Genomic DNA, 25,771 nt, shown 5'->3' on the forward strand with positions numbered 1-25,771 from the left:
ACCTTGACTGGGAAGCCTATTTACACAAGTAGCAGGAAAACCATACTGCTGTGTACTGGAGCTCCAAGCCACGGAGCTGAGATCTTTGCTTCATCTGAAATTGGAGCTGTGCATTACTGCAGGGCCCAGGAGGGTAAATAGAGCAGCTGGCAGAGGCTGAAGAGAGATTATCAAAGACCTGGGCCAACCATGAGAACCAAGGCAGGAATCACAGAAGTTGAGGAGCTTTTTGTTCTAATTTACCTGTCCAAGTTGTCTTCCACATACCTCCCTCTTACATGAAAGTCTAGAAATAGGCCTTGTCACCACCTAACTTCAAGGCGGATAATTACAGAGAAAATATTTTTGAGAGTTCAGAGAAAATATTTGAAGAACTCTTTTGCATGGAGTTTAAACATTATTTTTCTTTCTCAAGCCTTAAAAATGCAGTGTTAGCATTAAAGATGTCATGCTTAAGTACTTGGGGCTTTTTCCAGCAGTTACTAATATGTTCCTTTAAATACTTTGTACTATCCCTCTTTTAATTAGCACATTTCTTTCATTGAGTCTGTGTTGCTTATTGGGATTGTTCTGGTGTGTCAGAAGGACAGCTCAAATTCAAGCCCATAAAGCCTTATTACCACACCAGCACAGCATGGGATGGTGTTTAATCATGCTTTCATAGCAAGTGCTTCTATTTAATAAAAAATGTACTGTTAGAAGAACAGTAAAGCAGCTTGTCAAAAAAGATGGATAAATGGCCTTGTCATAAATTCATTTTTATATTTTATTGTGTGTTACAACTTTACTAATAAGTCTGTGACTCGCCAGATAACGTTCATTAGAGAAAATAATCATTTGTGCAGATAGATGACCTGTTATGAATCAAGGCCAAAATATCTCGTATACTTGCACTTCTTAGGCAGTTTAGTTGCAGTCAAGGTCTTCAGTATTGTAAAAATAAATGCACACTTGAGTGCTCTTTGCAGCAAGCCTTCAGCTTTGCAGACAGATGTTGCTACAGCAACAAAATAAAATCAGGATACCTATAAAAGTGAAGTGCATTCTTCCCATGGAGTCATTCCCACCTAGTGTACCTTGTTCTGGTGAGCAGGCTGGCTGTAGATCGGTGAGAGTGATCCAAGGTTGTTATACATACAGGGTTTTCTACTGCTCTTAGCCCTGTGTTGTCACGTAGGTTTTGTGATTGCCTACTGTATTACCAAGGATGTGAGTACAGCAAGTGTGCGTGGAGGTACAGTTGTGGAGGGATGATGCTATAACACTGAGAGGGATTTAGAAGCTATAGACATGGGGAAATGCAGGTAAGAGTGAGATTTCATTTTAATACAAAGCTTTCCATGTGCTTATGTGGACCCTGTCAAATTGTGACTGGAGCTGAGCTTGCAATCTTCCAAATCACCTAGGTCTCACCAGCTTCTAGGTCTTAAAGGCAGACAAACAGGCTAGACTTTCTTCCTTCCTCAAGAGCTTCCCTCAGGCTGGGCTTGAGTTCTATTGGCATGCCCCTGGAAGTGAAGTTTGATGGCCTTGTATTGGTTAAACTAAGCATGCAGTTCCTAATTTTGATATAAATGCTTCACAGTGAGTTGCAACCTCCATGCTGAATGGATGCTGGTTTGTAAAGCTTTACTCAAGTTTCAGTTCTTGAGCAAAACTAAAAAATCTTGAAAGTATTAGGGCAGGACTCCAGGTGTCCTTTACGTTAGCATGATTGCTGTCTTGAATGGAATGCAAGTCTGTAGGGAAATGTTAATTCCAACTTAAAAACATAGATGTTAGGACTGTTAGAAAGAGAGTTCTTGAATTTGGAAAAAACCAAAAATCATTACATGCTTAAGGGCTTAACTTCATTTTGACATTTGTTTCTGTGAGGCGGACAAGAATGATCAACTTCCTTTTGTGATCTAACATAGAATTAATCAACAAGCAAACAAATAATATACATGATTTTCTGGAACAGTGTGCTAAAACATTTTAGTGTTTATAAAATTCTGTTAGAATTATATGGCTAATGCTCATCAGCGTATGAAATCTTGACCTGTGCATGTGGACCGCATTTAATTTTTGTATTTCCTCTCCCCATTAATCATGAAATTGCAGAGCTTCAGACAACAGAGAGGTATCCTCTTCGAGCAGCTGGTTACTTGATCATCAGCACATCAAGAAAAGAAGAAGAGACAGGACAAGACTAAGATCTCTCTCCATGGCTAATGTGAGCACATCTGCCCGAACAAGGCCACTTCATAGTTTCCAGAAGAGGAAACTCTACAGAATGCACAGTGCCTGTTACAGGAATCAGCAGGTAGGCCCTCGCCTCTCTCTTCAGGAGACAAAACTAAAAGAGTCCAGCTGCTAGAGTCTGCATGTGCCTTGTCTGGTATGTCAGAAGAATAGTGCATGCTGTGCTGGTTATTTGTTACGTTCAGGGAGCACATAGTATGTGAGGTGGGAGTACTAGATGTGTCGGCAGGAGCTCAGAGTTAATGAGTTGAACTTAAAAATTAAAGATAGCTCAGAATCCTGCTTATCAAATCAGTTTGTTGTATGGCTATCTTTAAAGGCTTTGTACAGTCTGAGAGACAACTTGAGAGCTTCCTTGGGAGGCTTGACTGCTGAGGGAACACGCTACAGTGTAAATCAACTGCCTGCTTGTTTTCAGAATATTTGTTTTAGCTACAAGAAAGTTTACACAGCTGGTGGCACATTATTTTCTAGGAAATTAAATTGCAATATCTTAATCTTGTTTCTGTTTTTGCTGTTCCTGATCAGTTATATTCCTTTTTCATGACACTTTATGAATGCTTTAAAACTTTTAAAACTTTCCACGTTACGAAGGAATTAATATATTAAAATGGGGGGGGGGGGGGGAGAAGCATTGTCTGTTGTGCAGGGCAAGGCATAGCTCTTCATGTCTGATATTAATAGCATATTGCTGGTAAGAGTATATAATGAGTTTAGCTGCAGTGCCTAAAGCAACAGCCTAATTCAGAAGCAGAGACAGTATGCACTCATTTTTTTAGAGCAATGTTAATCCCAAGCGGGTTTAATTTCTTGATTTTACTTTGCCTTTTAAAAGTGTATTGAGAGAAATCTCCATGTCTCCTCAGCTAACTGTCTCAGATTTAATAAGTGTACCAAGTGGTCTGCGGAGAAATTTCCCCTGCACGGATGTTCTGTGTGAGTCTGCGGATTCAGCATCCTCTGCAAAATTGCAGAAGTGTCCTAGTTTAGCAAGATATTTTATTGAAAAACTGTCCGGTTTCTTATTAGCTTGACTTCCCTGGCAATGAGGCTTAAAGACTTGGCAGCCTGCCTCCAGGGTTTGATCGTGGAGGATGGGGGTGGAGGGTTAGAGTTTGAGAGTTCTACCTCCTAGCCACTTAGGCATTTCATCTGCCTTGCATTAACCAAGGAGGATGTTGCTGACTTGGACTTCCTTGTTTCCCATTCAGTCCAATCCATGTGCTGTTAAAAAGGTTGGAGGCCTTGTTCCCCAGCTGATGCCTCCAATACCAGGGCTTCTTGCTCCTCAGCAAGAGACTCCAGGACTTTCCCTTCCTTCTACTTAAACATAGGGGTTTCCAGTCCAGATGCAACTTCTAATCACAGGCTCCTCTAGAAGCCTGCATCTTGCAGGCTCAAGTATCTCATATTTCTACAAGCGCTGCCTGTGTCTCTGTCTTTTTAAAACTGGGCAGAGTTAGTGCAGTTCAAAGAATAACAGTAGAAGCTTGTGAACAGAAACTTTATCTCTGCAGCCTGGCAGCAGGAGTTCAAAGCAGAGTTTACATTTTTATCTTCAACCAGCAATAGAGCTGGGCTGCTTTGTATGCTCAATAGTTTACCTTTACTTGTAGACTAAAAAGATAGATTCATAGTTTACCTTTGTTTGTAGACTGCAATCAAAAAGCACATTTTTAAGTTACTAGTTAAGGCTTCAAATACTGGAGTTGGTGCAACTGTATGTCTGCTCCATGCTCTTGACAGTTCTAGTGCTGGGTTACCGTATGCTAACCCAACTCCAGTGTCTCTGTACCAAGAGTGCAGAGATGTCCCAAAGACAGTGTGGTAAAAACCCCTGTAGGGAATGCTGTTTATGCTTACTGTAGTGCTTAGCTCAAAAACCTGTGTTTAGATTCTGCTTTCTAATGTCCGCTCCACTGGCAAGTTAACCGAGAAGCAATGTGGAGAACTGCGTCATGGGCTACAGATAGATTCTGCTCATGTTCCTGGAGAAAATAAGAGGTGGAGGCAGCAATCAAGCTGTCAGCTTCAGACTTCATGCAAGTGCCAACCTCAATGCTTTCAAAATTAAGGTAAAGCAGTGAACAAAGCCTCTTACACAGTGTTGGTTAAAAGCAGAGTAGCAGGGATCCTGCTGGGCAAGTAAGTGATAAAATTGGACTGGACATTTCCAGCACATTCTGACAATCACACCTAAATGGGTATCGAGTTTTTGAATTAAGAGCCATCATCAGTGTATTGTTTCATTCAAGAAATCTTATTCTAACAGCCCCTGTCACTTTCTTAGTCCTGCACTTGCCACACTTGGTTACCCAGCTGTTGATGAGATTGCTCAGCTTGTAATGGAAGAACACTGGCTATCAGCCCAGGCTGTCTGTTAGATTAGGCAGATGTCTAAGGGTAGGGATGCAAAATGAGGAATGGCCTTTAGGACTGATAGTTTTCTTTGAAAATGCATCTATATTCTCAATAGTAGTCCAGCAAATTTCCTCTGGCTTTTCATAGAAAAAGGAGTTACTTCTTAGCAGCATGGAAAATAGTTGGATTTTTAATGTAATGTAAATCTCTAGCAAGTGCTTCTCCCGTATTTCTTCAAGTTTTGCGTATTTATATAGCTCCTGGTACCATGGTCTGTGAGGACCCCCATTTCTTTAAGATCATTTGCCTGAGAGCAAGCTAGAGCTAGGTAAGACTTGCTGCCACCTCCCTGCAGCATATATGAAGTTAAGAGACCAGCTTGCCAAAGTCTGAGGAGAAGATTGCATCTTCTGAACATCACAGCTCCTGCATCATCTTCCTCATAGTGCCTGGTTCAAACAGCTGGCAAGTGAGTGCCTGGCAGTGCTGATGGGCGATGCTGCTCTGCAGAGTAATCTGAGCAAGATGATGACTAAAGAATTCTGACCAGAGAATCACAGCAAAATGCAGACTTCCCATGTGTGGAAGATTAAGAAACACTGGGATAGCTTTGAGGAATTTGGTTTTTTGGGGGGGATGACTGTTTGTACCCTTTGTGCATTGAATGGCGTTCAGAGTGTTGCCCTTGACATCTCTTCAGATTTGCTTGGGAACCTCATCTACCCCCTCCCCCGCCCCCAATATCCATGTTAGGAAGAGCAAAGTATGAAACTGTGAACTGCTATCCCATCTGTCAGTTCATAAGGTCACTGGGAAGAGAGCCACATTTTTTCTCTTATCTAGTGCCATGCCACATACATTTACAGTGCTGTCAAAAGTCTGAGTTTTGAGTGACCTAGTAGCCTCCCAGTGCCTGTTGAGAGAGGCTCTATGTTGTCCTCTACTTTGCTCTCTTTCTTTTCTGGAGGACCACACCTTCCCCTACTCTGCTATTTTAATAATGCTTACACAGAGTAGTATCTAAAAGAAAACATAGAACTCTATGAAACTCTGGAATACCTGCCAGATCTACAAGATAGTTAGATTACAGATAAATAAAACAGGATGTGGGGTGTTTGGTTTATCTACCACCATCCAGTATCCTCAGGAACTTGAAACATCCTTTGGGGCCAAATCCGCTTGTCCCCTAATTCACGATGCGTCATCTCTTGGCCGCAGAATCTGTTTTGTATCTTTCTTCTTTCGTTATCTAAATAGCTTCAGAAGAGCTCAGGCCATTTCTTGAATGTGAGTCAGCGCACAAGCCACTCGGAATAATCCACATGCGCAATAAACCCTAAGACTGCAGTCTGTGCTTCAGTCTAGAAGACATGATTGTAGTGGTGCGTTTCTTCAGCATGATTTTTGAATGAATGTTAAAACTTGCATGTAAGATAGCACAAAGGAGTAAACTGCAGGCATGGTCTAGTAGGAGGACACATGCTTGCAGGCAGGGACTGGAAGTCTGAGAGTGCTTCATTCAAATGCCCGATCTGCTGCGTTGTTACAGCTGGCAGGTCAAACAACCTCTGGGTCATTGTCTCCTCCTATAAAATGCATGTAACGTGGTTTTAACGCTGAGAAAGAAGGCCAAGAGTATGAAAACATTAAAACTAAGAAGGTCTTTAAATAACAGATCTGTGTCAGGACTTTGAGACATGAGTACCAACTGAATCATTTCCCAGTGGTTGTTGCATTTGTAACTGCTTCCCCCCACCCAGATTACCCAAAGTCTATGGATGCTTCTGCAAATGCTCTTCCTATAGTGAGGACCTATAGTATCTCCTTCTCTGGCTATTTTTGGCCTAAACTTGAGGGAACTGATTTATCTGTGAGATATTAAAAGTTCTGTTAAGTTTGTTTAAAAGCATAGAAGTGTTGTCACTAGTCAGAAACTCAGAGGTCTGTGCTTAGCTGCCATGCCCTGATGTTTTCATTTTATCTTTGTGGCTTGCTGCAGGGTTTTCATAGTAACAAGGAATTTGTTTTGCCAGTACATTTTATTAGTTTCTCATTTAATATCCTAAGTAATGACATTAGTTCAACTTTTTTTTTTTTTTTTGGTCAAGTTGTGCTTCGCCAAGAGATGTCATTGAAGCTAGGTGGTGTTTTAATCTATGAAAACTTTATACAGCTATAAATAAATAAAGGTAAGAGGTAATAGAGCAGTGAGATCTGAGTACTATCAGTTTTGGTCCTATCCGTTTCTTTGCAGGGCTGTAGAGCACGGTGGTTTTTTTTAATCTGAAAATTCTCATTGTATTTTTATCTCCACCTGCTGGAGGAAGAGTTGGTTGTGTGGATTGAGGCACATGGAGAAAACCAGAATTCAAACTTGCAAAGGTGCCAACACCCTGAAAGTTGGCAATTGAGGTGCAAAAGCTTACATTTTAGGTACCACAAGCAAACAGTTGGTGTAATGTTGCCAACTCTTGCAGTTGAGTTATCGCCACATGTTTTTTTTCTTCAGTCTCAAACAGGAGTTAAGTGAGAGCAGCAGAATATCTGCTTTCATTTAGCGGTTTAAAAAAAAAAAAAAAAAAGGGTGGAAGTGAGTGATTCTCCAGAAGGCTCCAAAACAGACAGGAAAAAAGTATTTAAATTCTAGGGGTTTGGTTTCTTATTTTAATCTAGTTCTTATGCTGGTTCTATGATTTTTGTGTCCTGCTACATTCCCAGTGCATGCTTAGAGCCAGTGATACTTTTTGTAGATGCCACTTGATAAATATATACAGGATACATATGGGTCTTTCCCAAAGTCTTGTTAATTTTCAGGTTTTGGGAAAGAGTGCATGTGTAGATATACTTTATAATTTGTATTATATACAGCATGCAGAGCCTTTCTCTTACTTGCTAAATGTCTGCTATCTGCAAGTGGTCTATAGCTAGCAGCAAAGGAGAATAAGGGACGGGGAGAAGGGGGGGGAGTTGTACACTGTTTTCTGACAGGTGATATGTTTGTCTGGGGACGAATATTTTAGCACCTGCTTCCTAGAATACAATCCCATTTCCTCTCCCATATTATCCCATGTTGTGGTTTATTTGCATTTAAGGAGATACAAGTGAATTCTTTGTGGCTGTTATCAATTAGTGTTTTCTGTAGTGTCCTGGTTTTGGCTGGCCATGTGGCTCCCTCAGTCTGTAGATTTAAAGACACCGCACTGTTACAGCAGTAACTGTGAAGCATATTATTCAGTAGCCAGCTAGAAGTTTTGCTTTTTCACACAGTGAAGTAGTCATTTCCCCTTAGTTGCACTGAAAGGAGTCTACTGGTTGTCATCTCCCTCTTCGGTATCCCTAGATATTGGCTCCGCCATCTGCTTCTGCATAGTTTCCTGGCATTGCTGATTTCTAAAAAGCCATGAATACAGGGAATGTTGTTGTGTTGCCAAGTCTCCTGCAAACTGGTTTCAAGAAGAGGATGCACCCTGCTTCAATGAAAATGGTGTATTCTGTGGATATGTCAGTCTCTTGGTCTGGAGAAGAGAATCTCTTGGTTATGGTTTACCAAGTTTGTAAGTGAAAATGATAGTTGGTAAAATTACTATTTTAACATAGGAATTTAAAAAATAAGGTCTTATATTAGTTAAAAGTCAACAAAACCTGAATGGGATAAAAAAGTGTTCCTACGCATTCAGCTATTCTGAATGTGTGACAAGACCGTTGTCTAGTTGGAAGGAAGGGAGAACACCTTTAGCTTTGTGATACTGTGGTACGGCCAGTGGAACTAAATCCATCCTTTGTGAGGTTTGTGGCAAGCCAGTCAGCCTGCAAATTCTTTTTTTTTTTTACAGAATGAAAAACCTGAAATGTGCTTCTTGCAGTCCTGTACCTTTAGCTTATTATGACATTTCTGTCATGTTTTACTAATCACATCTACTCTTAATTTCTGCATGACGTTTTTGAAAAGATATCCCTGTGGATTAACATTGTTCCTTCTTTTGGTTTAAGTGGTCAAAGATTAAGCGCTAACCTTGATTTTCCAATGGATTGGCTAGTTGAACAAAAGGTCTTTGTTTCAGGATGTTGAGGACAGCATCCACTTACCACAGGGCAGGTGAAAGTCCATCTCCCATTGGCTTATGACAGGATTAAAGAAACTAAACTCCATATATATTTACAAGGTGTGGGTGGTCTCTGAGAATGGTAGAAGCTACCACTCCATTTATGACAATGATCAAAAATCTGAATTTGGGACAAGACAGATGCTGAGTAAGTTGTCATTAGTGTTTTACGAAAGTCTCAGTTCTGTTCCTGGAAAAAACTTGTGTCTGCCACAGGATCTGCCACTTTGCCCTTAGCAAGAGCTTCAGAAGGGCCAGGGGCAGATGAATTTGGCTACATCCCAGGGCAGCTTGCTTCGCTGTACCTGACCTGCATACAGATTGCAGGCAAGTGCATGGGAAAGGTCTGTCCATTTGACATATACAGAAACTTCCATCTGAAAGGGAGTCTGTCATGTAGTATGCATCATCAGTATATGTTATGCACCTTCCCATGTAGGGATGTCTTAGATGCTTTGCCCGCCGTCTCCCCCACTACCTGTTTATAAGAGAAAAGATCTTTGGGGCTTTCAGAGTAACCTTTCACTGTGTACTGTATGTTTCCCAAAAGCACTGTGCAGTGAAGTCCTGCTTAGAGACCCCTGATGTTTAGCTTGTGAAATAAAAAATTTCATTTAACTGTACGTTCTGCCAGAGGGACATAGCTCTGCTCAGAGCAGATTGTTGTGTGCACCAGAGGGAGGCCATGGAAAAGTGAGCTCACCTTCAAGGCAGATGCTAAAGCACAGAAGCAAGTGGGTAACGTGGTGTTGTGTTCGTTTGAACTGTACGTAGCACTTCTGGAGGATTAAAAGTTAGCAGTGTGTTTGGTGTTCAAAGGGGAGGCATCAGCCACCCACACAGTGGTTCTCTTGGGTCCCATCATTAAATATCTGCAATTTAATTGGCTAGTCATTTACTGGAGAACAGTTTTTAATATTGAGGGGCATAGCTCCTCTATTGCTGAAAAGTTCTCTGTGCATGTAGGGAGAATAAATGCTTTTTCCTTGCCTTTTTCAGCTTATAAGAGTAATCAGAAGCAGACGTGACAGGTATTCAGCAGAGTGTATTTGAGCTAACTTAATTAACTTACTAGATTCATACACATTGGTGTAATTGAACTGTGGCGCTCCGTACTGTTACACTTAGGCATGCTTCCAAAAATGGTAGGACTTTCAGTGATCAGTAGCTGAAACCATGAAACGAGTATTCATTTCAGAATTTTTAACTGGGAGCACAAAACATTTTTCTTTTCAATTATGGCATGCTTCATAGACTCAGAATTTTTTCTCTGCAGAAGAATGGTTGGCCAGTAACATTCAGCCTTCTGACCCTTCTAGAACAGAGGCATGAGCCAGTCATGCTTTGTCTAATGCATCAATTTATCAGAAGCAAGTGCAAGAATTGTTTTGAATATCAAAATAAATTGCTCACTATATTTTCTGTGATCCAATAAAACAGTACTAAGTGGGGAAAAAAGTCCAAGATTAAAATTCATAATACTCTAGAAAATTAGATTCTGTTGGTGACACCATTCCTTATGAAGTTTAAAACATAGCTGCTATTTTAGTTGAAGATTTAAAGCTTGCACACTTCTGATTTCCTCTTAAATACGATGTATTTTCTTTTCCTTGATAGAATCAGTTTAATGTAATGTTATTCTTCAGATCTACTTGAGCTCAGGAAGCATGAGGTTTTGTATTTCAGTAATGAAGAAAAATGTTTTAAGAGCTGTATGAAGTATAGTATAGCAGGGGAAAAATTGGTAAGAATTTAGTAATCTTTTGCTTTCTGAAGGGTTGGCATTGTGGTCAAGCTTATGGTAGAGGTCTGTCTTCTCAAAGCTGTATGCTATGGTTTTTGTGAAACCACTTGTCATTGCTGTGGTTGAATGGATATTTGTGGGATTGTTTTCAGTTGGGTTTTGGTGGACTTTTTGTTGTTGTGTTACAAAATCAGTAATTAACTGCTGTAAAAGCCAGTTGGATTGTAGACTGTACTGAACTGGAACTGAATTGGAAGGGGGGGAGAAATTAGTTTTCCAATAAACAGTTCTCCAGTTTTGTTTCAATAAGGTTGAAACACTTTCTTTGACTGAGCAGCATGCTTTCATTCCAGAATGAAGGGCTTCAGAAATTTTTTCATCAAGAGCTGATTAAATTGACATCCCTAACAAACATCATGATTTCACTAATTCAGCATTTTCCAGTGGAAAACTACTCCATCAGAAATTCAAACCAGATCCGGTAGCTAGGAGCACAGACACTGCCAGGGTTGTTTTTTGTTTTAGCTTTTTTCTAGTAACTTCACAGGCATTTAAATAAAGCAACTCTTGCTTCTCCATAAATCCTTATTTTCTTTTTAGTTACAAATTGACTTAATGAAAGATTTAATTATTTAGGTGTTGATGCCAGAGCATTCAAGGAAATAACGCACAAATTCAGGCAAGGTTTTGTTACTCCCACCACAGGCAAGAGGAGAAAACCAATTTTGCATTTACTGATGTTTGCAAATGGATTTTAATACTGTTTCAAAATAATTTGAAACTGTGGCATTTATTTGACCATGTATGCATGTTTTTGAGCAGGGTTAAGTTTAAGTTATAGTCCAAATGTGTTTGGGACTGAAGTGAATTAAAGCAAGAAAAATCAGGACTAAAGGATGGGATGTCAGTATATATTGATCTTTATATGTTTTATAGGTAATTTTACTGATTAATTTTGGCAATTTCTTCTTTTAAAAATGAGAGATTTATTATTTACTGTAATGGGGATTCATTTCTGTAAAAAAAAAATGCAAGCAGAAGGGTTGCAGTCACAGCTTAAACAGTGGAGATTCAGTAAACTAGTTCATTTCTAAAAACCAAATATCAAGAGGAAATATGCTTTTGTGCATTTTTGAAAAGCAAGCTCTTATTGCATTTAAGGTAGACCAACTACCTAAAAACTCTTTAAGCTTTAGTTTAATGGCCCATATAATGGGAAACATTAAATTTGCTTTAGCATTTATCCCTTTAGTGTTCCCAAACACAGGTCCCAGTTCTGCCAATACTTTATGGATGTTTAAAGTTTAACAGATGAAGAGTCCCATATGTCTGTACAGGAAAATAACAGAACATTGATTTGAAGGAGTCCTGGACCATAATTCTTTCCAAATTAAGTTGAAAGTATTCATGCATACACCTGTGCATGGAGATTAGGGTGGATATAGGACTGTTAATGTTTTCCTGTGTGTGGGGGGAAAGCGAAATACAAGAACACCACCGCCACCACAGGGTCTCCTCTACTCCAGCATCATAAGGTGCTTACTTGATTTTAATACTTCCTGCAGTACAATACCAGCATCAGGGAATGCGTTGATTGAGAAAAAGGGAAGAGATGGAAAGGGGAGCTTTTTAATGGAGTATTTTCTGAGTTAGTGTGCATTGTGAATACTGATGCCACCTGGCAGAAGGACCGATTTCAGTAAGCGGAAGAGGATTTTATGTGGTGGATAACATCACTGCATCACTAACGGATGAGTGGCACTGCTAGAATACAGCCTGGAATATTGCAGGCAGAAGCAGTTGAAGAGATTTCTTGCATTTGGAAAGCAAAAGTACTGCAAATACAAGTAATTTGATCATCTTGCCTCTAATGCAACTGCTCGATGTTTTCCTTTCATTCCATAAAAAGTGATAAGAAAATCCAGATGACCACTGTTATATTCAGTCTTACAGTTTTTTACATTGAAATCCTTTTCCAGGAGATGATAATTGTGGCTGTTTGCACAGCATTAGGCTGAGACCCTTGAAGGTACCCCAGTGCCCCCTTCCCTCCCTTCCCATTTGTAGGATCTGCAGCATTTGGCAAAGTATCAAAAACCTGCGGAAGCCTTTAAAAAAGTCAGTGTCTTTGAAGTTACTACTGTAGCATCCTGTAAGGCTGGAAGTAGCACTATCTCCCTGCAGTGCTTTTGTAGCGTATTCTGAAGCACAGATTACTGTTGACTGCTGCCTTGTAGTATCATGTTCAGTTCTTTCCTTCTGTCTTTCAGAGCTCAGTATATTGCCTGCACTCTGCTGCTGACCCCTGCCCAATTTCACCCTACTTTTTGCCTTTGTGTCCTGTTACCTCAAGCCTACAAGTTCTATGCAATCCATCATTTCACCCTCTGTGCTTTAACAAGCCTTGCAAATAAACAGCTAAATTAATCTTTCTTTGCAGCTCTCCTCTTTCTAGTAATTCTTCTTACTACCTATTAATCAACGCTCAATGCATCCATCTCTGTATTTATTACTGTGTATCTTCTTTTGTTTGTGTTGCTTATCTGATATTTAAATTATAACAAGGTAAGGACCTTGCCCTCTTGCTTTGTGTAAGAACTCAGTGTGCTCAAAATGTTTAATATTGTGTCTTGCATTAAAATGTACAAGCTCAAACTGTCTAGAGATAGCGATACTAAGAATCTTTCTAAGACTAAGGGGATAAACAGAGGAGACTCCTGTATTTAGTCTGGTGTTAGTTTTGTTTGTGCATCTATACCATGCCTATTGTGCTGGAATAGAATTTTAATAGGTGTTTGTCATAGGATATATAAAAATAATGATTGGAAACAGTTACGTTTTTCTCTGGAAACTTTGACAGCTGTTTCCTGGCCATAATTTAAGGGGTTTTTTGTATTGTTTGTACTGTGCACTACAGTCCATGATAAGTGGAGGTAATTCATATTTAAACTGCCTGAAGTTTGTAGGAATATTTTTCCCATTCCCATGTTGAAGAGTGTAGCTCACTGACACCCCACCCCCCACCCCCCTGCTCTAATTTGAAGAAAGAGGGTAAAGGAGAAGTTAACCTTTGTTTCTGTGTATCCTTGCAGACTTCACCATCTAGAGATGCCTCCTTTCCATATAAAACTCGGTTACCATGTATGATGCCCGCCTCCACTTTGAGCAGTAGTGACTACAGCGCAGAATCTAAGATACTAGATTATGTGCAAGAGTTGGACTCTTCCTTCCATCCAGTCTTATCATTCCCTTCAGGTAAGTAATGCAATGACACTAGCAGAGGGTGGTTGTGCTTGTGAGAGCTGTGCAGCTTATGTACTACCTTTTCTTTTGAGGGGTTTTTAGAACTTAGTTCTTTTACAGAAAACCTCACAGCGGCAAAATAAATACGTTTAGATTAAATTAAGATCTTAACTTCATCCATTTGAAAAACACATTTTCTAATGTTCCCATACCAGTAATGTGATTACAATCAAGAAAGACTGGGCAGGGAAAATGGGATTTTTCTGTGTGTTTTCATGGTGTGTCTAATTGAGTCAGTGTTAGTCCTTTAGATGGTGCTTTTACCAACAGACTATATGATACCTTGGTTGTGGTGTTTTCATAAACAACTTTCAGTTCAGGCCCTTTGGACTAGGTCCAAAAAGCTTTATTTAGGTTTTCTAATTGTTTTTGTGATAGTCAGCTTTTTTTGTGGTCTTTGAAATTTATGGTTTCTGTCATCTGATTCTTTAATCTTTTTGAACAATAATGCAGTTGATGTTGTTTATGACTCAGCCCCGAAACTAGTGCAGGTGCAACTTGACAGCACTTGGGGCTTCAAAATAGGATATTAAATGCTGTTATCAGCAGAAGGGATTCATACTATGTGATTTTTGGATGGTGTGTTTTTTATGGTATGTTGGGAAAAACCTATTTCCAGGTAGTTGCCTACCAGTACAGGAATTCTGCTGTTCAGGGAGTTGCTTTGCCACAAAATAATCCTGGAAGTGAGGCAGGGACTTCCATGGAACTGTTTGAGTCTTTAATCAAACCCACTGTCTTCCCAGAATGACAGCACAGACACTGCAGCCTGGTATTAGGAAGTCAGGGTAGTAATTTAATAAGTAGGTCTTGGGTTTGGGGAACTTATCGCTGGCCAGTAGAGAAGACCCAAGCGTGGACATGGAATCCTGTGGTGGTCTCAACTCTTGCAGGTTTACAAGGTTTTACATCCCGTGTGTGGCGTAAACAGAAGATTATTTTGAGGAACAGGTAGGGGAAACAGAACACTCACTTCAAGAGTGCAACAGCAAACATCCTAGTCAGCAGGACTGTGTTGTGGAAAAGAAACAAAAACACTTCTTAAATCTTTCTTCTTTACACACGCTCTCCATCACTTACCCTGTGACTCTGACAGCCCAGCTGGACGGGAGCCAGGGTGGTTAGAAATCTGTTCAAGGATAGTCATATAAGGCTATGCTCCTTGTGTTCATCCTTACCTTACTCTCAGGGGAGACTAGGAAGTTTAACAAGAATATTGATGTTTTCTTTTCTCGAAAAAGGATTACTCATGAAAAAAAATGAAAGGCTTTGGATTGCATTGTGGCTACTCTTGGTCCCTTTGCCAGGATGGAGGAAGCAAATGTTATTTTAACTTAATTCCGATACCAAGAACATCTTTATTTTGAGGAATATTTATTCTCTTTTCAAGGAGCCTTAGCCTTCCTAATAATAGTTGAGACAGGAAAAAAGTGCTAGACTTACTATCTCCTGCTCAGATGCAGTTCTTGTTTTTAAGGAAGGCTAGATTCATGCTCTAGTCTGTGCTTTGTGTACTTTGCTGTCTCTACCTCCTCATGAAGACCACTAGTCTATTTGTCATTTTCGTTCATATGAAAGAATTATTGTGAATAAATGCACGCTAGAAATTTTCCAACATGGTCAGGTAGCCTGGTTCATTTTCGTGTTTTCTTTGCAGCTTCCTTAGAGTTATCCCTTTCCAAAGGGATAACTTCTCTTAAAATACCATTTGTGGTGTGCCTACCTCTTTTTTTTATCACTGTCCTCTGAATAAAAAAATGTTTGTCAACAGAGTAAATAAAAGGGTTTTGTCTTAATTTCCTTTGTGAGTTAAAAAAAGATTAGTGGTATTTGTTCCACTTTGAAAATCTGGGAGTTGGATTTTTCAGTGTAAGAGGAGGGACTCAAGGTTGAGATTCAAATGTTGTTCTCTGTTATACCTAATTTTTTACATTCAGGGTACTTATTCTCTTGTTTTTTACTTTCAAAGGAGAATCGTAATTTGCAGCCAACCTAGTAAATATAGTGTAGTGGGACTGGCTCACTACTGTACTCATTTCTGGAAGCATAATCATCCTTGTGGTTCTAACCCTTGCCTTCAGAGTTTCCAGACTACCAAGAGTCTTGACCAAAAATGCGTCAGTCGTTGCAGCATCCCTTGAACATAAAAGCACCTCTTTAAATTTGCACCCTGATAACTGGAAAATTATAGGTTTTATCTAAGAAGTTTGGGTTTCTGGCATTTCTGCACCTAGTCTGTGGATAAACTGGAACAAACACCCCTGACCTTTTGATTAAGATACAGAAGCACATAAAAAAAATCTCTGAGACAAAAGAACACAGGAGAATGTTTTGTTTGTTTCATTACTTAAATGTTGTGACTAATAAACCTTTCAGACCTTCTTTATGTTTTTCTCAGAAGTAGAATAGGAAACACAGCAGAAACCTTGGGGTCTTGTGACAAAATATCTAGTTAGATCCATATCAAATCGAAATAAATTGTTCTTTCTGGTTAGCAAAGTATATTGAAAGGTTTTGTCCTGGCAAGTCCTGAAGGCACACAAGGCTAAGGTTGTATGTAAATAAAAGTAGTTTAAAGCCCACCCTTTGGCCCTGCCCTCTGTCCTCTTCTCATTCTGAATGTAATGTCAAGCTTGTTTCTTATGTTGACATATTTATTTCTACTTATTTTCTCTTCTTTCTTGTAAATTTGTTTCTGGAAAGGCTTTTCAGATAGAAACCTATTTTTCTTAAGCCTTCCTGCCTTGCAACAGTGGGTAAAGTCCTTACCATTTGAGATATTTTGCAGACTAATTCTGAGTTAGAACTCCCTCGGGAAATGAATTTACATTGCCCTGCTGTAGCCTTTGCCAGAGAGAGAAGGGAGGAATGTACCTTGAAATTACCTCATGGCTCCCGGTAGTCACAATTTCCAAAAACCTTAATTACTTGTACCCAAAAGGCTGAACCAAAGCCTTTTCAGATGACAGGAAAGGCGCACCGTGTGCTCTCTGCTGTGCTGAGTTTTGTGCAGGAGTTAGGTAAGAGGGCAAGACCTCGGTTTTACTCTTACTTGATACCATCCAGAGCTTGTTTTCATGAAGTGTAATTCTGGAGTAATTGCAGGTATGAACATAGTTTATTCCAGAGTAAGACAACCTTGCTCTTTCTTACCTTGACTTTGAACACCAAAAGAAGTGCTGTTAATCTACAATGTGTGTGTGTGCCTGCACCGGGACTTGTTCAGGAGCCATCCTTAGGTTTGATCCCACCTCGATCTGAGTTGCCCTGTCAAGCCTTAGAAGCTCTTAGTGTGGGAGAGCTTGGAACCACTTGGTCAGTAGTATGGCAGTGCAGCTTCACAGCTAAAAATGGATTTGTTTTTACCATGGCATAATTCTCACTTTGTGCTAATAGAAAGACACATACCTTAAGTTCCTCCTTCCAGGCAATTACTGGAGTTTATCTTACTAGTACTTAGATAACTGATAGCAAAAACTACAGATCTTTGCCTGTAGTGGAGGACAGCACTCGTACAATAACTATGTTGATGAGTTACCTTTCCTCGAATTTTCTCTTTCACTCATGCAAAAATCACTTCTTTGAAATGTCTGGCAGGGATTTTTTGGTATATTGTCATCGAGTTTTCCTTTGCTCTCACCACGTTCAGGACATGTTTTCCTATATTGTCTTCAGCTTGACCATGTGAAGACACTGCTGCCACGTAGACAAGTAATCAGTCCTCACAGGAGTTACTGAGCTCTGCCGTTCTTCATGAATTGAAGGACTCGAGGCAGCAATATTCCTCACAGATTATATTACTAGAATATATTGTATTATATATTGTGTAAATCAATTCATAGACTTTCAGCAATGATGCATAATTCATTGGCTTTTAGGTTGCTATCTTTCTGATACAGACCCCATTCCATTTGGATATTTTTTTTTTATGTATTAGATATTCCTCTTCACATATACTTTGAAACATTATTAAGGAAGGATGACATCAAAGGAGAACCTGTTGATACCTCATCTTTGGGAGTGGAGTTTAAAGTATCTCCAGAAAATGGTATGTAAAGCAAAATATTTTAATATTTAATATATTTAAAACTTTCTAACTGAAATAGGTTCAATTTAGAATTTTACCACAAAGCAGGTTATCAGAGAAGGTAACTGGTTAAGGCTTTAGGTGGAAGAGGAATCTCTTCCCAGACCACGCTGCCAGGTTCTCCCTTGTTGCATGAAATGATCTCATCAGAGCCATAGGAGGGCACTAATACAAGTGGGGGGAATTTGCACCATGGGCGCTCTGCAGTCACAGGTGCCTGACTGCAGTACTGTTTACTATTTGGATTCCTATCGGAAGTCTGGTTTTTTTTCCATTAGAAATAGTTCAGCAGTTGAGATTGCCTGTAAATTGCACCAATGGAAAATAAGTTTTCAACTCGATACATGTTTTTTCTGTTGTAGACTATAATCAACACAACGTTTCTGTCAAACAATGGAGCGGTGGCTGTTTATCTAATTCCAAATCTCAGTCAGTGTCAGGAACATCTGACCAGCTGTCAGAAGGAAGAAAGAAAAGACACCTAAGTGAGACAGCAGTAGGTAAGAAAAAAATGGTATTGCTTAAGACAGCACTACTTCTTTTAAAATACGTACTGTGTAAATGAGTTTGTTATCACTGGGCTTTAGGAATTAATTGTAAGTTGTCTCCAAAAAGGATACTGTTATGAAACTTTACAGGAGTGAAGAAATGGACTTATGACACCATGAAAATAATTTGCCGTCTTCTTCTTGAGTATATATTGCAAAAAGAGACAAGCTTCTGTATTTTATTTTTTGAATACTCTCAAAGGAAACTGCTCAGCAGTCCAACAGTGTTTTTCACATACTGGCTGTCATTATTTTTAATATGAAGGTTTTTTTTTTATAGTAGTCAGTGAAACAGACTGAATTGCAAAGTTATCTGTCCAATCATGTGCCCAATCAAACATTTAGTATTCCTGGCATCTTTGGTTAGCTACGTTTCATTTGTTGTGTACTGTCATTTGTGGTTCTAGTTTCCTTCCAGACTGTTAAAATGACTTGTGGGTAGCCAGTGCTTATAATTAGTGTTTTCATCCTTGTTATCTTTATATTTCAAGCCATTGAATCTCTGCTTCAGCACTTGGTAAATTAATAGAAAGTGTCCTGAAAGTTCTGTAGAATAATGTGACAATTTAAGGACAAAAAATTCAGCACACCATAAAAAACATCTTACCTCTCCAGGCTATTAGAATGTAAAACCTAACAGATTTTGTTACAAGTTCATTTATGTGAACTTTTGGCAAACTTTTGGCAAAATTCCTCACAAGACATTTGAAGAAAGTAAATAACTGAGTAAGAGAACAAACTATATTTAAAATTTTCCTCAAAGAATTAAAAGATATAAATGATCTGTTAACATTGTAGAAAAATACACTTCTGGTGCATATCCAGGTAAAACTGCTAGTGTAATCTTGCAATAGAGGTGGAGATATGGGAATTAATGCAGAGATGATTTAACCAAAAATTATGATATTTATTTTTTTTAAAAAAACCAACCAAACAACAACCTACAAACCACAGCCCCAAACCAAAAAAATCCTATGATTAGAAAGTTACAGGAGAGAGTAAAAGGTGGTTTTGGACACACTGAAAACTGTCTGATTTGGATGGGTATTTTTCTCTGCGTCATTCCCCTTGTGCATTACAGTCCTCCCTTTTGCTATACAGCCCTCTCTTACGCTCTGTGCCTGTCTCTGCCAGGGGTGCTGTGCCCTGTCCCCTCTCACTATCAGTGATCCTTTTTTTGCCCATGCCACCCGCTTCCCTACCCAGTTGCTGGTCCCCAAAAGACAGATGCTGACACAGTGTTTCTTGCAGCCACGCTGTTTGCCTAAGTGTATTGTCACGCACACAGATCAACAATTCAAGTTACTTGGGAGCACTAGCAAGAGCGAAAACTTCTTGCCGTTAACCTTTTGAAGTTACAATTAGTCTTCTGTCAATAGCATTTAGTTCTTTGCGTTAATGGAACAGAAAAAAACAGTCTTATCATGAGGATCATAGTTTCCCAATGCCAGAAAACCGCTATGTAGTGTATTCATGAGTAGCAGCAGAAGTTCTAGCTTATTAGTGCTATGGGTGTAGTACTACATATTTATTCCTAATTTGGGCTCTGTCTAGGAGAAATTATCCATGGGGAAGGTCAGCCTGATGAACAAGGCCAAAAATAAAAGCTGTGTGCCAGGGAGTTGCGGAGCCGCCTGGGAGATGAGAGTTCATGTCCTTGACCCAGCCTGTGCAGTACAGTCTTTAGGATCAGTCTTACCTCTGTTTCCATGTTGGAATGCACTGATTCTTTTTATTCATTGGTGTATTAAATCTGAGTTCTCTTTTCTTACTGGAAATTAAGGTAGAAAGCAGAACACAGCTGGTTAAATTTGGAATCCCCCTAAATGCTGCTTACAGTGGAAGTGAATAAGAGTAAACAAGAATTAAGATTTGTCTGGAGCAGTGGACCACTACTAGAAGAAACCACACATGGAGATCTAGAAACTAACTTTTCTTAGTTTGCTGCCGGTTTTGTTTTATGATTTATCGAAGAATAAACTGTCAGTGAGGGCTCATCAGTGAGATGCACCCCAGCCAGGGAAGAGCGCTGTTAGGGAATGCTGGGGAGCATTCCTCTTAAGTCTGATTGCATTTGCTATGTGTGTAGTGTATGGCAGCTCCTGAAACAAACAAACAAAAAAGTAGGATTTGCCCATATGAAACTGGTTCCACAAGAAGAAATCCTTTGTAAAAGGAGAGGGATGGGTTTTGTGGAACAACAATGACAGGATGAGTAGCAAGGGTTTATTTAGATGGCTTTTTTTATTATTTGTTAAATTGTAACTGGTTAGCTGTGGGCTTCTAGAAATGACTTTACTATTACTGTATGGAAAAATATCTTTAATAGACAGCAGCCAGTATGCATTTGTTTACTACTGTTTTTTGTGACAGGCGAACATAATGCTAGGTTTGAGACATTCTCCTTTCAACACACAGAACCAGAATCCCATAGCAGTTTTGCTGCCGTGACCAATGTCAATGCGATGTCTAGGCCTGCTCACAGCACTTCATCGCAGGTAAACCAAAAATGTCTCACTGTCTTAACTAAAATATCAACAGAGGGTCATACAAATTAATAATCCAAAACCACACACCTTTTACATCTCATTTATTGTTAGAGCATGGAGCATTTTTACAGTGAATTAAAAGGCTTACATTAAGTAATTTATTCCAGATTGAGTATGTGGTGTTCCTAAAACAGATTCTTGCTTGTAAAAAAAATTCTGCAGACCATATAACTGGAGTGTAAGTTTGGTTTATTGGCATTGGGCCTTTCATTTATTCTTTTTTTTTTCTCCCAAATTTCATTAAATATACTGTGATTTATGTTCCCAATTTTACACAAGGGCTCTTATCATCCTTTTGTCTTGGTGCAGCTATATAAAATGGCCTGATGGTGCAAATACAGTCACAGAATTTGTAAACTCTCAGCTTTACTATTTAAAACCTTTTGTGTAGAACTACAGGCAAAGTCTCTGGTATATAAATTTGCTGAGAAGCAGCCGAGCTCTGGTTCAGTAAAATCCCTGCAGAAACACACTTTGTTTTATTGGAATTCATTGAGAATTTCATAAGAATATTCAGATTTCAGTCCCGCGGTTCTGCTAAGCTTACTGGTATGCTGGTACTCTGTAAGTCATCATGTTTCAATCTGGTGATGACTCCTGGAGAGCGGAGTTTAAATCTGTGTCCCCAACGCAGTTTTGACAATGCACACTCCCCTTTTCTTCCCCTTGCTGGAGCAGACTATTGTCAAAGAACACCTAAATGAGCATTTTAGAATAGACTGCCTCCATTAATGTTCAGCTGAAAATTGAGATCATGTATTATGGAACGTATCGTGATTTAAACCTAAACTTTCTCCTGTAATCGATGAATCTCAGTTTTTGACCCATGTAGGTTCCTTGCACTAGTGGGCAGAGAACACCACCAGGAATCCTACTGTGATCATAGCAAAGAAATTCAGTTTCTGTCTTTTGCATTTCTTTTCAGAAAACCACTTTCTATATAGGCTGTTCTTCACTGCTCAATGTAGCTTCATTCTTTTGGAATTCTTAATTGTGTCACACTGAAGAGAACCACTTGAGTTATGGGTTAGTAGCTTATAGAAGGTTGTCTTTGTAGACTGAACGTTATGAAGAAGGCAGCGTTAACTTTCAAGTCCTCCTAAGTATTCAGAATTAACTGTTACAAATTAAGGAAGGGAAACTCCCACTGATTTCAATAAGAGTTTTGCCATCAAGAAGTAAATCTCAGACATGAGATAGCTTTTAAGGTCTTCTGAGATTCCACTGGGGCAGAGGGAGGGGAGGGAATGGAGTCAGAAGTCATTAAGCCACTAGACAGTGTGTTCAAGTTGCAGACTTTCTCCTTGGGCAGTTTCTGTATTTCTCAGCTAACATGTAGTTGCTATGGCTCGAGCTGATGAGTCTCCTCTTGTATTGATTATATTCTACAGCATAACTCCAGGAGGAGGTTGAGAAGTGAGAGCTCCTACGATATAGACAACATCGTTATTCCAATGTCGCTTGTGGCACCATCGAAGTTGGAGAAATTACAGTACAAAGAAATCCTTACGCCAAGGTTTGTTCATTACCTCCTTAGTTGCAAAGAAGATACCAAAATGAACATGAGAGTGTTAACTAAGAATATCATGAACATGTAGTTACATAATTTTATAGTATTAAGATGAACTTCTCATGCGATTGGGGCTTTTTTTCTGTGCACTTCAATTTGTGTGACTGAAGTGGTGGGAAGACTGGACAACTGACAGTACAAGGGAAACAGTCTGATACACACAGGGAGGTAGCAGATGCACAGACAAGCTAAAAACAGAAGTGGGTTTTTATCATCTTAAATGTAGTGATAGTTGTGGCCTTAAATGTGCCATAAGGCTGATACACTCTGAGTGGTTATTTGGAGGTTACTGGGGGTTTTGTGTGTTATGGGTCATATGAAAATAGTTAACTATCTTCAGTGAATTAAACAGAAGTGGTTTTAGCATATTTTTCCAAAATGTATCCATTCTGATACAGTAGAATAAGCTTAATTTTTTCCATAGTATAAATTACTTGTTCTTACTCTAAAAAAAAAAAAAATCTTCAAATTGTGAAAACAGGGCAATTAATCTCCTGTGCTATAATTCAGTATCTTACTAGCAAATGGCCTGAAATGGCTAAATGCAATTGTTACATATTTTAAATCTCTAATTTGTATTTGCTTTTATATTGTCTTTAAAGCTAAAAATATTATTAAGGCTCTATTGGATAGCTTAAAGACTGTGTTGGGAAAAGGAAAGGTTGGATATTGGATTGGGAAAGGAAAACCTACATTTCTGGCATCTGTTATCGGCACCTTAAATAAGAAATGATTTTAATTGAAAGAAATTTTGAGGCCATAGCAGTGTTGAAGAAGGGGTAACTAACAATATAGTGTAGAAACAGAAGATTTGTTTGTATTGCTGAAACAATGAAACAGCATTTAAGTAAACTAATTTGACTTCCCTTGTCTCATTTCTAGCTGGAGAGTTGTTGAATTTCAACCTTTAGAAAGATCTCATACAGATGAAGAAGAGGTAGGCTGTATTTTTAATTAAGTCACCAGTTCTTAATTAAACTAGATATATAATTGGGACAATCGGTATATATTTTCCAAAGTCACTGACTTCACGCAAATCCTGGTAAGCTTCAAATTTCAAAAATGAAGCATTAAGTATCAGATTGTGAAAATGTCTTATCCCAACCTACTTGACCCTATGGTGGATGACAGAAATGTGAGCGAATCCATTAATAATCATTGGTCACTTGTTCGTTTGGCTCTTCTGTCCCTTGGTGCTGGCACAGTCAGTGCTCCCAAAAGGGTCCCTTTGGTCAGGCCTCTGCCGCCCCCGCTCCTGAGCACTGCGATACCTGATCTCGCACTGTGACTGTCTCCTCAGGGCTACCTGTGCCATAATGTCTGTCCTTTCCCATCCTCTTCTTTCATGGCCAGTTCCCATGGTGCGTTGCTCTTCAGAAGGTAAACAGGCTTTTTGCACATGGGCCCAGCAGGTTTCCTCAGTTTTCTTCTCGGTGTTCATTTTCCTGCAACCATCCTGTTGGGAGCAAACTTTTCTTCTTTCTGCTTTGTCAGGAACAACATAACCTTCAGCATTTCCTGCTTGCCTCTTGCACTAAGTTTGCACATCGTGTGCTACTGTTGCTTCCTCCAGACATAAGAATCCACCTTTTTCTTCCAGGGAATGCCCATGGACTTTGCAGCTGGGGGTCCCTTTCTCCCCTAATCAGATGTTGGATGCATTTCCTAACCCCAGTGTGAATGTACCAGCACGTCTGGTCTCTGGGCTGGTTTTCTGTCCTTCCAGTCTTTTTGTGGCTTTTTTTCCAGAAACATGCCTGTTTTGCTGTCTTTTTGATAACTCTAACCTCATTACAGTCTTTGCTGTCGGCCACTATCAGCTGTAGTAACTCTAGGACTTACATTTGTACCTTCATGCACAATGTTTGTTCTTGAGCTCCTTTTTCAGACACTCTCTACAACCAGGGTTTAAGTGCCTTAGTAGGAAAAGATTGCATTTGGGTAGCGGTACAGAAGGTTATCCTAAACACAGTAAACAAAGCTTTGTGCCACTCCCTTGGGGTAGAAAATACACTCTCCACAAAGATGCTAGCTTCCACACAGTTTTACTAGGTCTGTAGCTGCCTGCTTCATGGAAATGAACCTTTTCTTTTGGAGAGCATCACCATCTCAGCTCCCTGCCTGGTGTAGCTGCACTTACCTGGCACCATACTCTTGGATCAGACGGAAAGGAAAAACTTACTCTGTCCCTGCCTTTCCTCATCACTTGAGAAATTCTTGTGAAATCTGGTGGTCAGATTTATGTGACCTTGACCCACTGCCTTTTAGTTTGGTGCCATCTCTGCTAGCAGGAAACATTCCTGATCTTTTGTAGTGAGAAGGTCAAAATACATACATAGGAGAACCATCTTGCAAGGATATTTGATTAAACCATTTGGAGAATAATAATAACGGCAGCAAGTCGCTGTCCCTTGAGAATCTACTATTCATTGCTCACTCGCAGGGGAAAAAGAAGAATTTCAACAGTGATTTGACTTCAGGGCTTCAAAGGACTTGCTTGGAAGACTCGGTCAATGTCTTGTTTAGATTTCAGAACCCATACAGATGACTTGTCTCATGTACATTTAGCGATTTTGCTGAAGGGACTTCAAGGTGTCTCTCTCTGAAGCTCATGGGCTAATCTCTTGTTTAGTAGCCCTCCCACTACATTTGTATTTGGCATGACGAGTTGATCCTGTATGATTCATCCTTTGGCCAGGAAATAACTTGAGTTAACAATAAAGCAGCTTTGCCTCCTGCTGTGGTCCACTGCTTCTGTATTGTCTGCCAGCTGCTGGGTAGAAAGAGAGAGATGTCAGACAAGAGAAAAATGCTAAAAGTTCTTGTTTGTCTATTGCCAGTTTTCCCCTTTTGTTTTGGGATCATGTTAATTGGTTTGGACGTTTTTCAGAATACTAAGAAAAGGTGGTTGTCTGATCATAATTCCACTTCCTTTGCTTTAGATTTTAGGCCGAGTTAGATTTGTTACTGCGTAAGCTTGGGAAATGACATGAGAAAACAGCAGCATTACCTTTTTGCATTTTCTGCACTTGCATTCTGAGACTCTTGAAATTGTTCCTTGTGCTGAAATCAAGGCAAGCTTCAGTAGATTATTCGTGAAGGATGAGAGAGGGCAAAACATACTTTCTGCTTTTACATAAGTAAGCTTTTCCTTTGCTTGCCACTGCATAGTAGCCTGTGGTGGGACTGTGTAACAGTTTCTGTTCTGCCTACCTTCTGCATGGCTAAATTTAAAACTTCTGGAGTAGTTCTTGTGTCAGCC

General features: G+C 39.5%; 1 protein-coding gene across 6 annotated transcripts in view; it reads left to right on the forward strand.

The window, feature by feature from the left end:
* KANSL1L (KAT8 regulatory NSL complex subunit 1 like) overlaps positions 1-25,771 on the forward strand; it is a 66,665-nt gene that overhangs the window by 33,357 nt on the left and 7,537 nt on the right. For 5 of the 6 annotated variants that reach the window (XR_008823427.1, XR_008823431.1, XR_008823428.1 and 2 more), the window contains 7 exons: positions 2,104-2,305; positions 13,545-13,707; positions 17,693-17,803; positions 18,205-18,342; positions 20,764-20,888; positions 22,331-22,455; positions 23,392-23,446. Coding sequence is in view for 1 of the 6 variants with exons in the window: in XM_056348447.1 (XP_056204422.1) it covers positions 2,104-2,305; positions 13,545-13,707; positions 17,693-17,803; positions 18,205-18,342; positions 20,764-20,888; positions 22,331-22,455; positions 23,392-23,446 (919 nt within the window). In the remaining 5 variants the exon portion in view is untranslated. The remainder of the gene's footprint in view (positions 1-2,103; positions 2,306-13,544; positions 13,708-17,692; positions 17,804-18,204; positions 18,343-20,763; positions 20,889-22,330; positions 22,456-23,391; positions 23,447-25,771) is intronic. The other variant, XR_008823429.1, reaches the window with a different exon arrangement.

This window comes from Falco biarmicus, chromosome 8, assembly GCF_023638135.1.
Source record: "Falco biarmicus isolate bFalBia1 chromosome 8, bFalBia1.pri, whole genome shotgun sequence".
In the NCBI taxonomy this organism is placed as follows: Eukaryota; Metazoa; Chordata; class Aves; order Falconiformes; family Falconidae; genus Falco; species Falco biarmicus.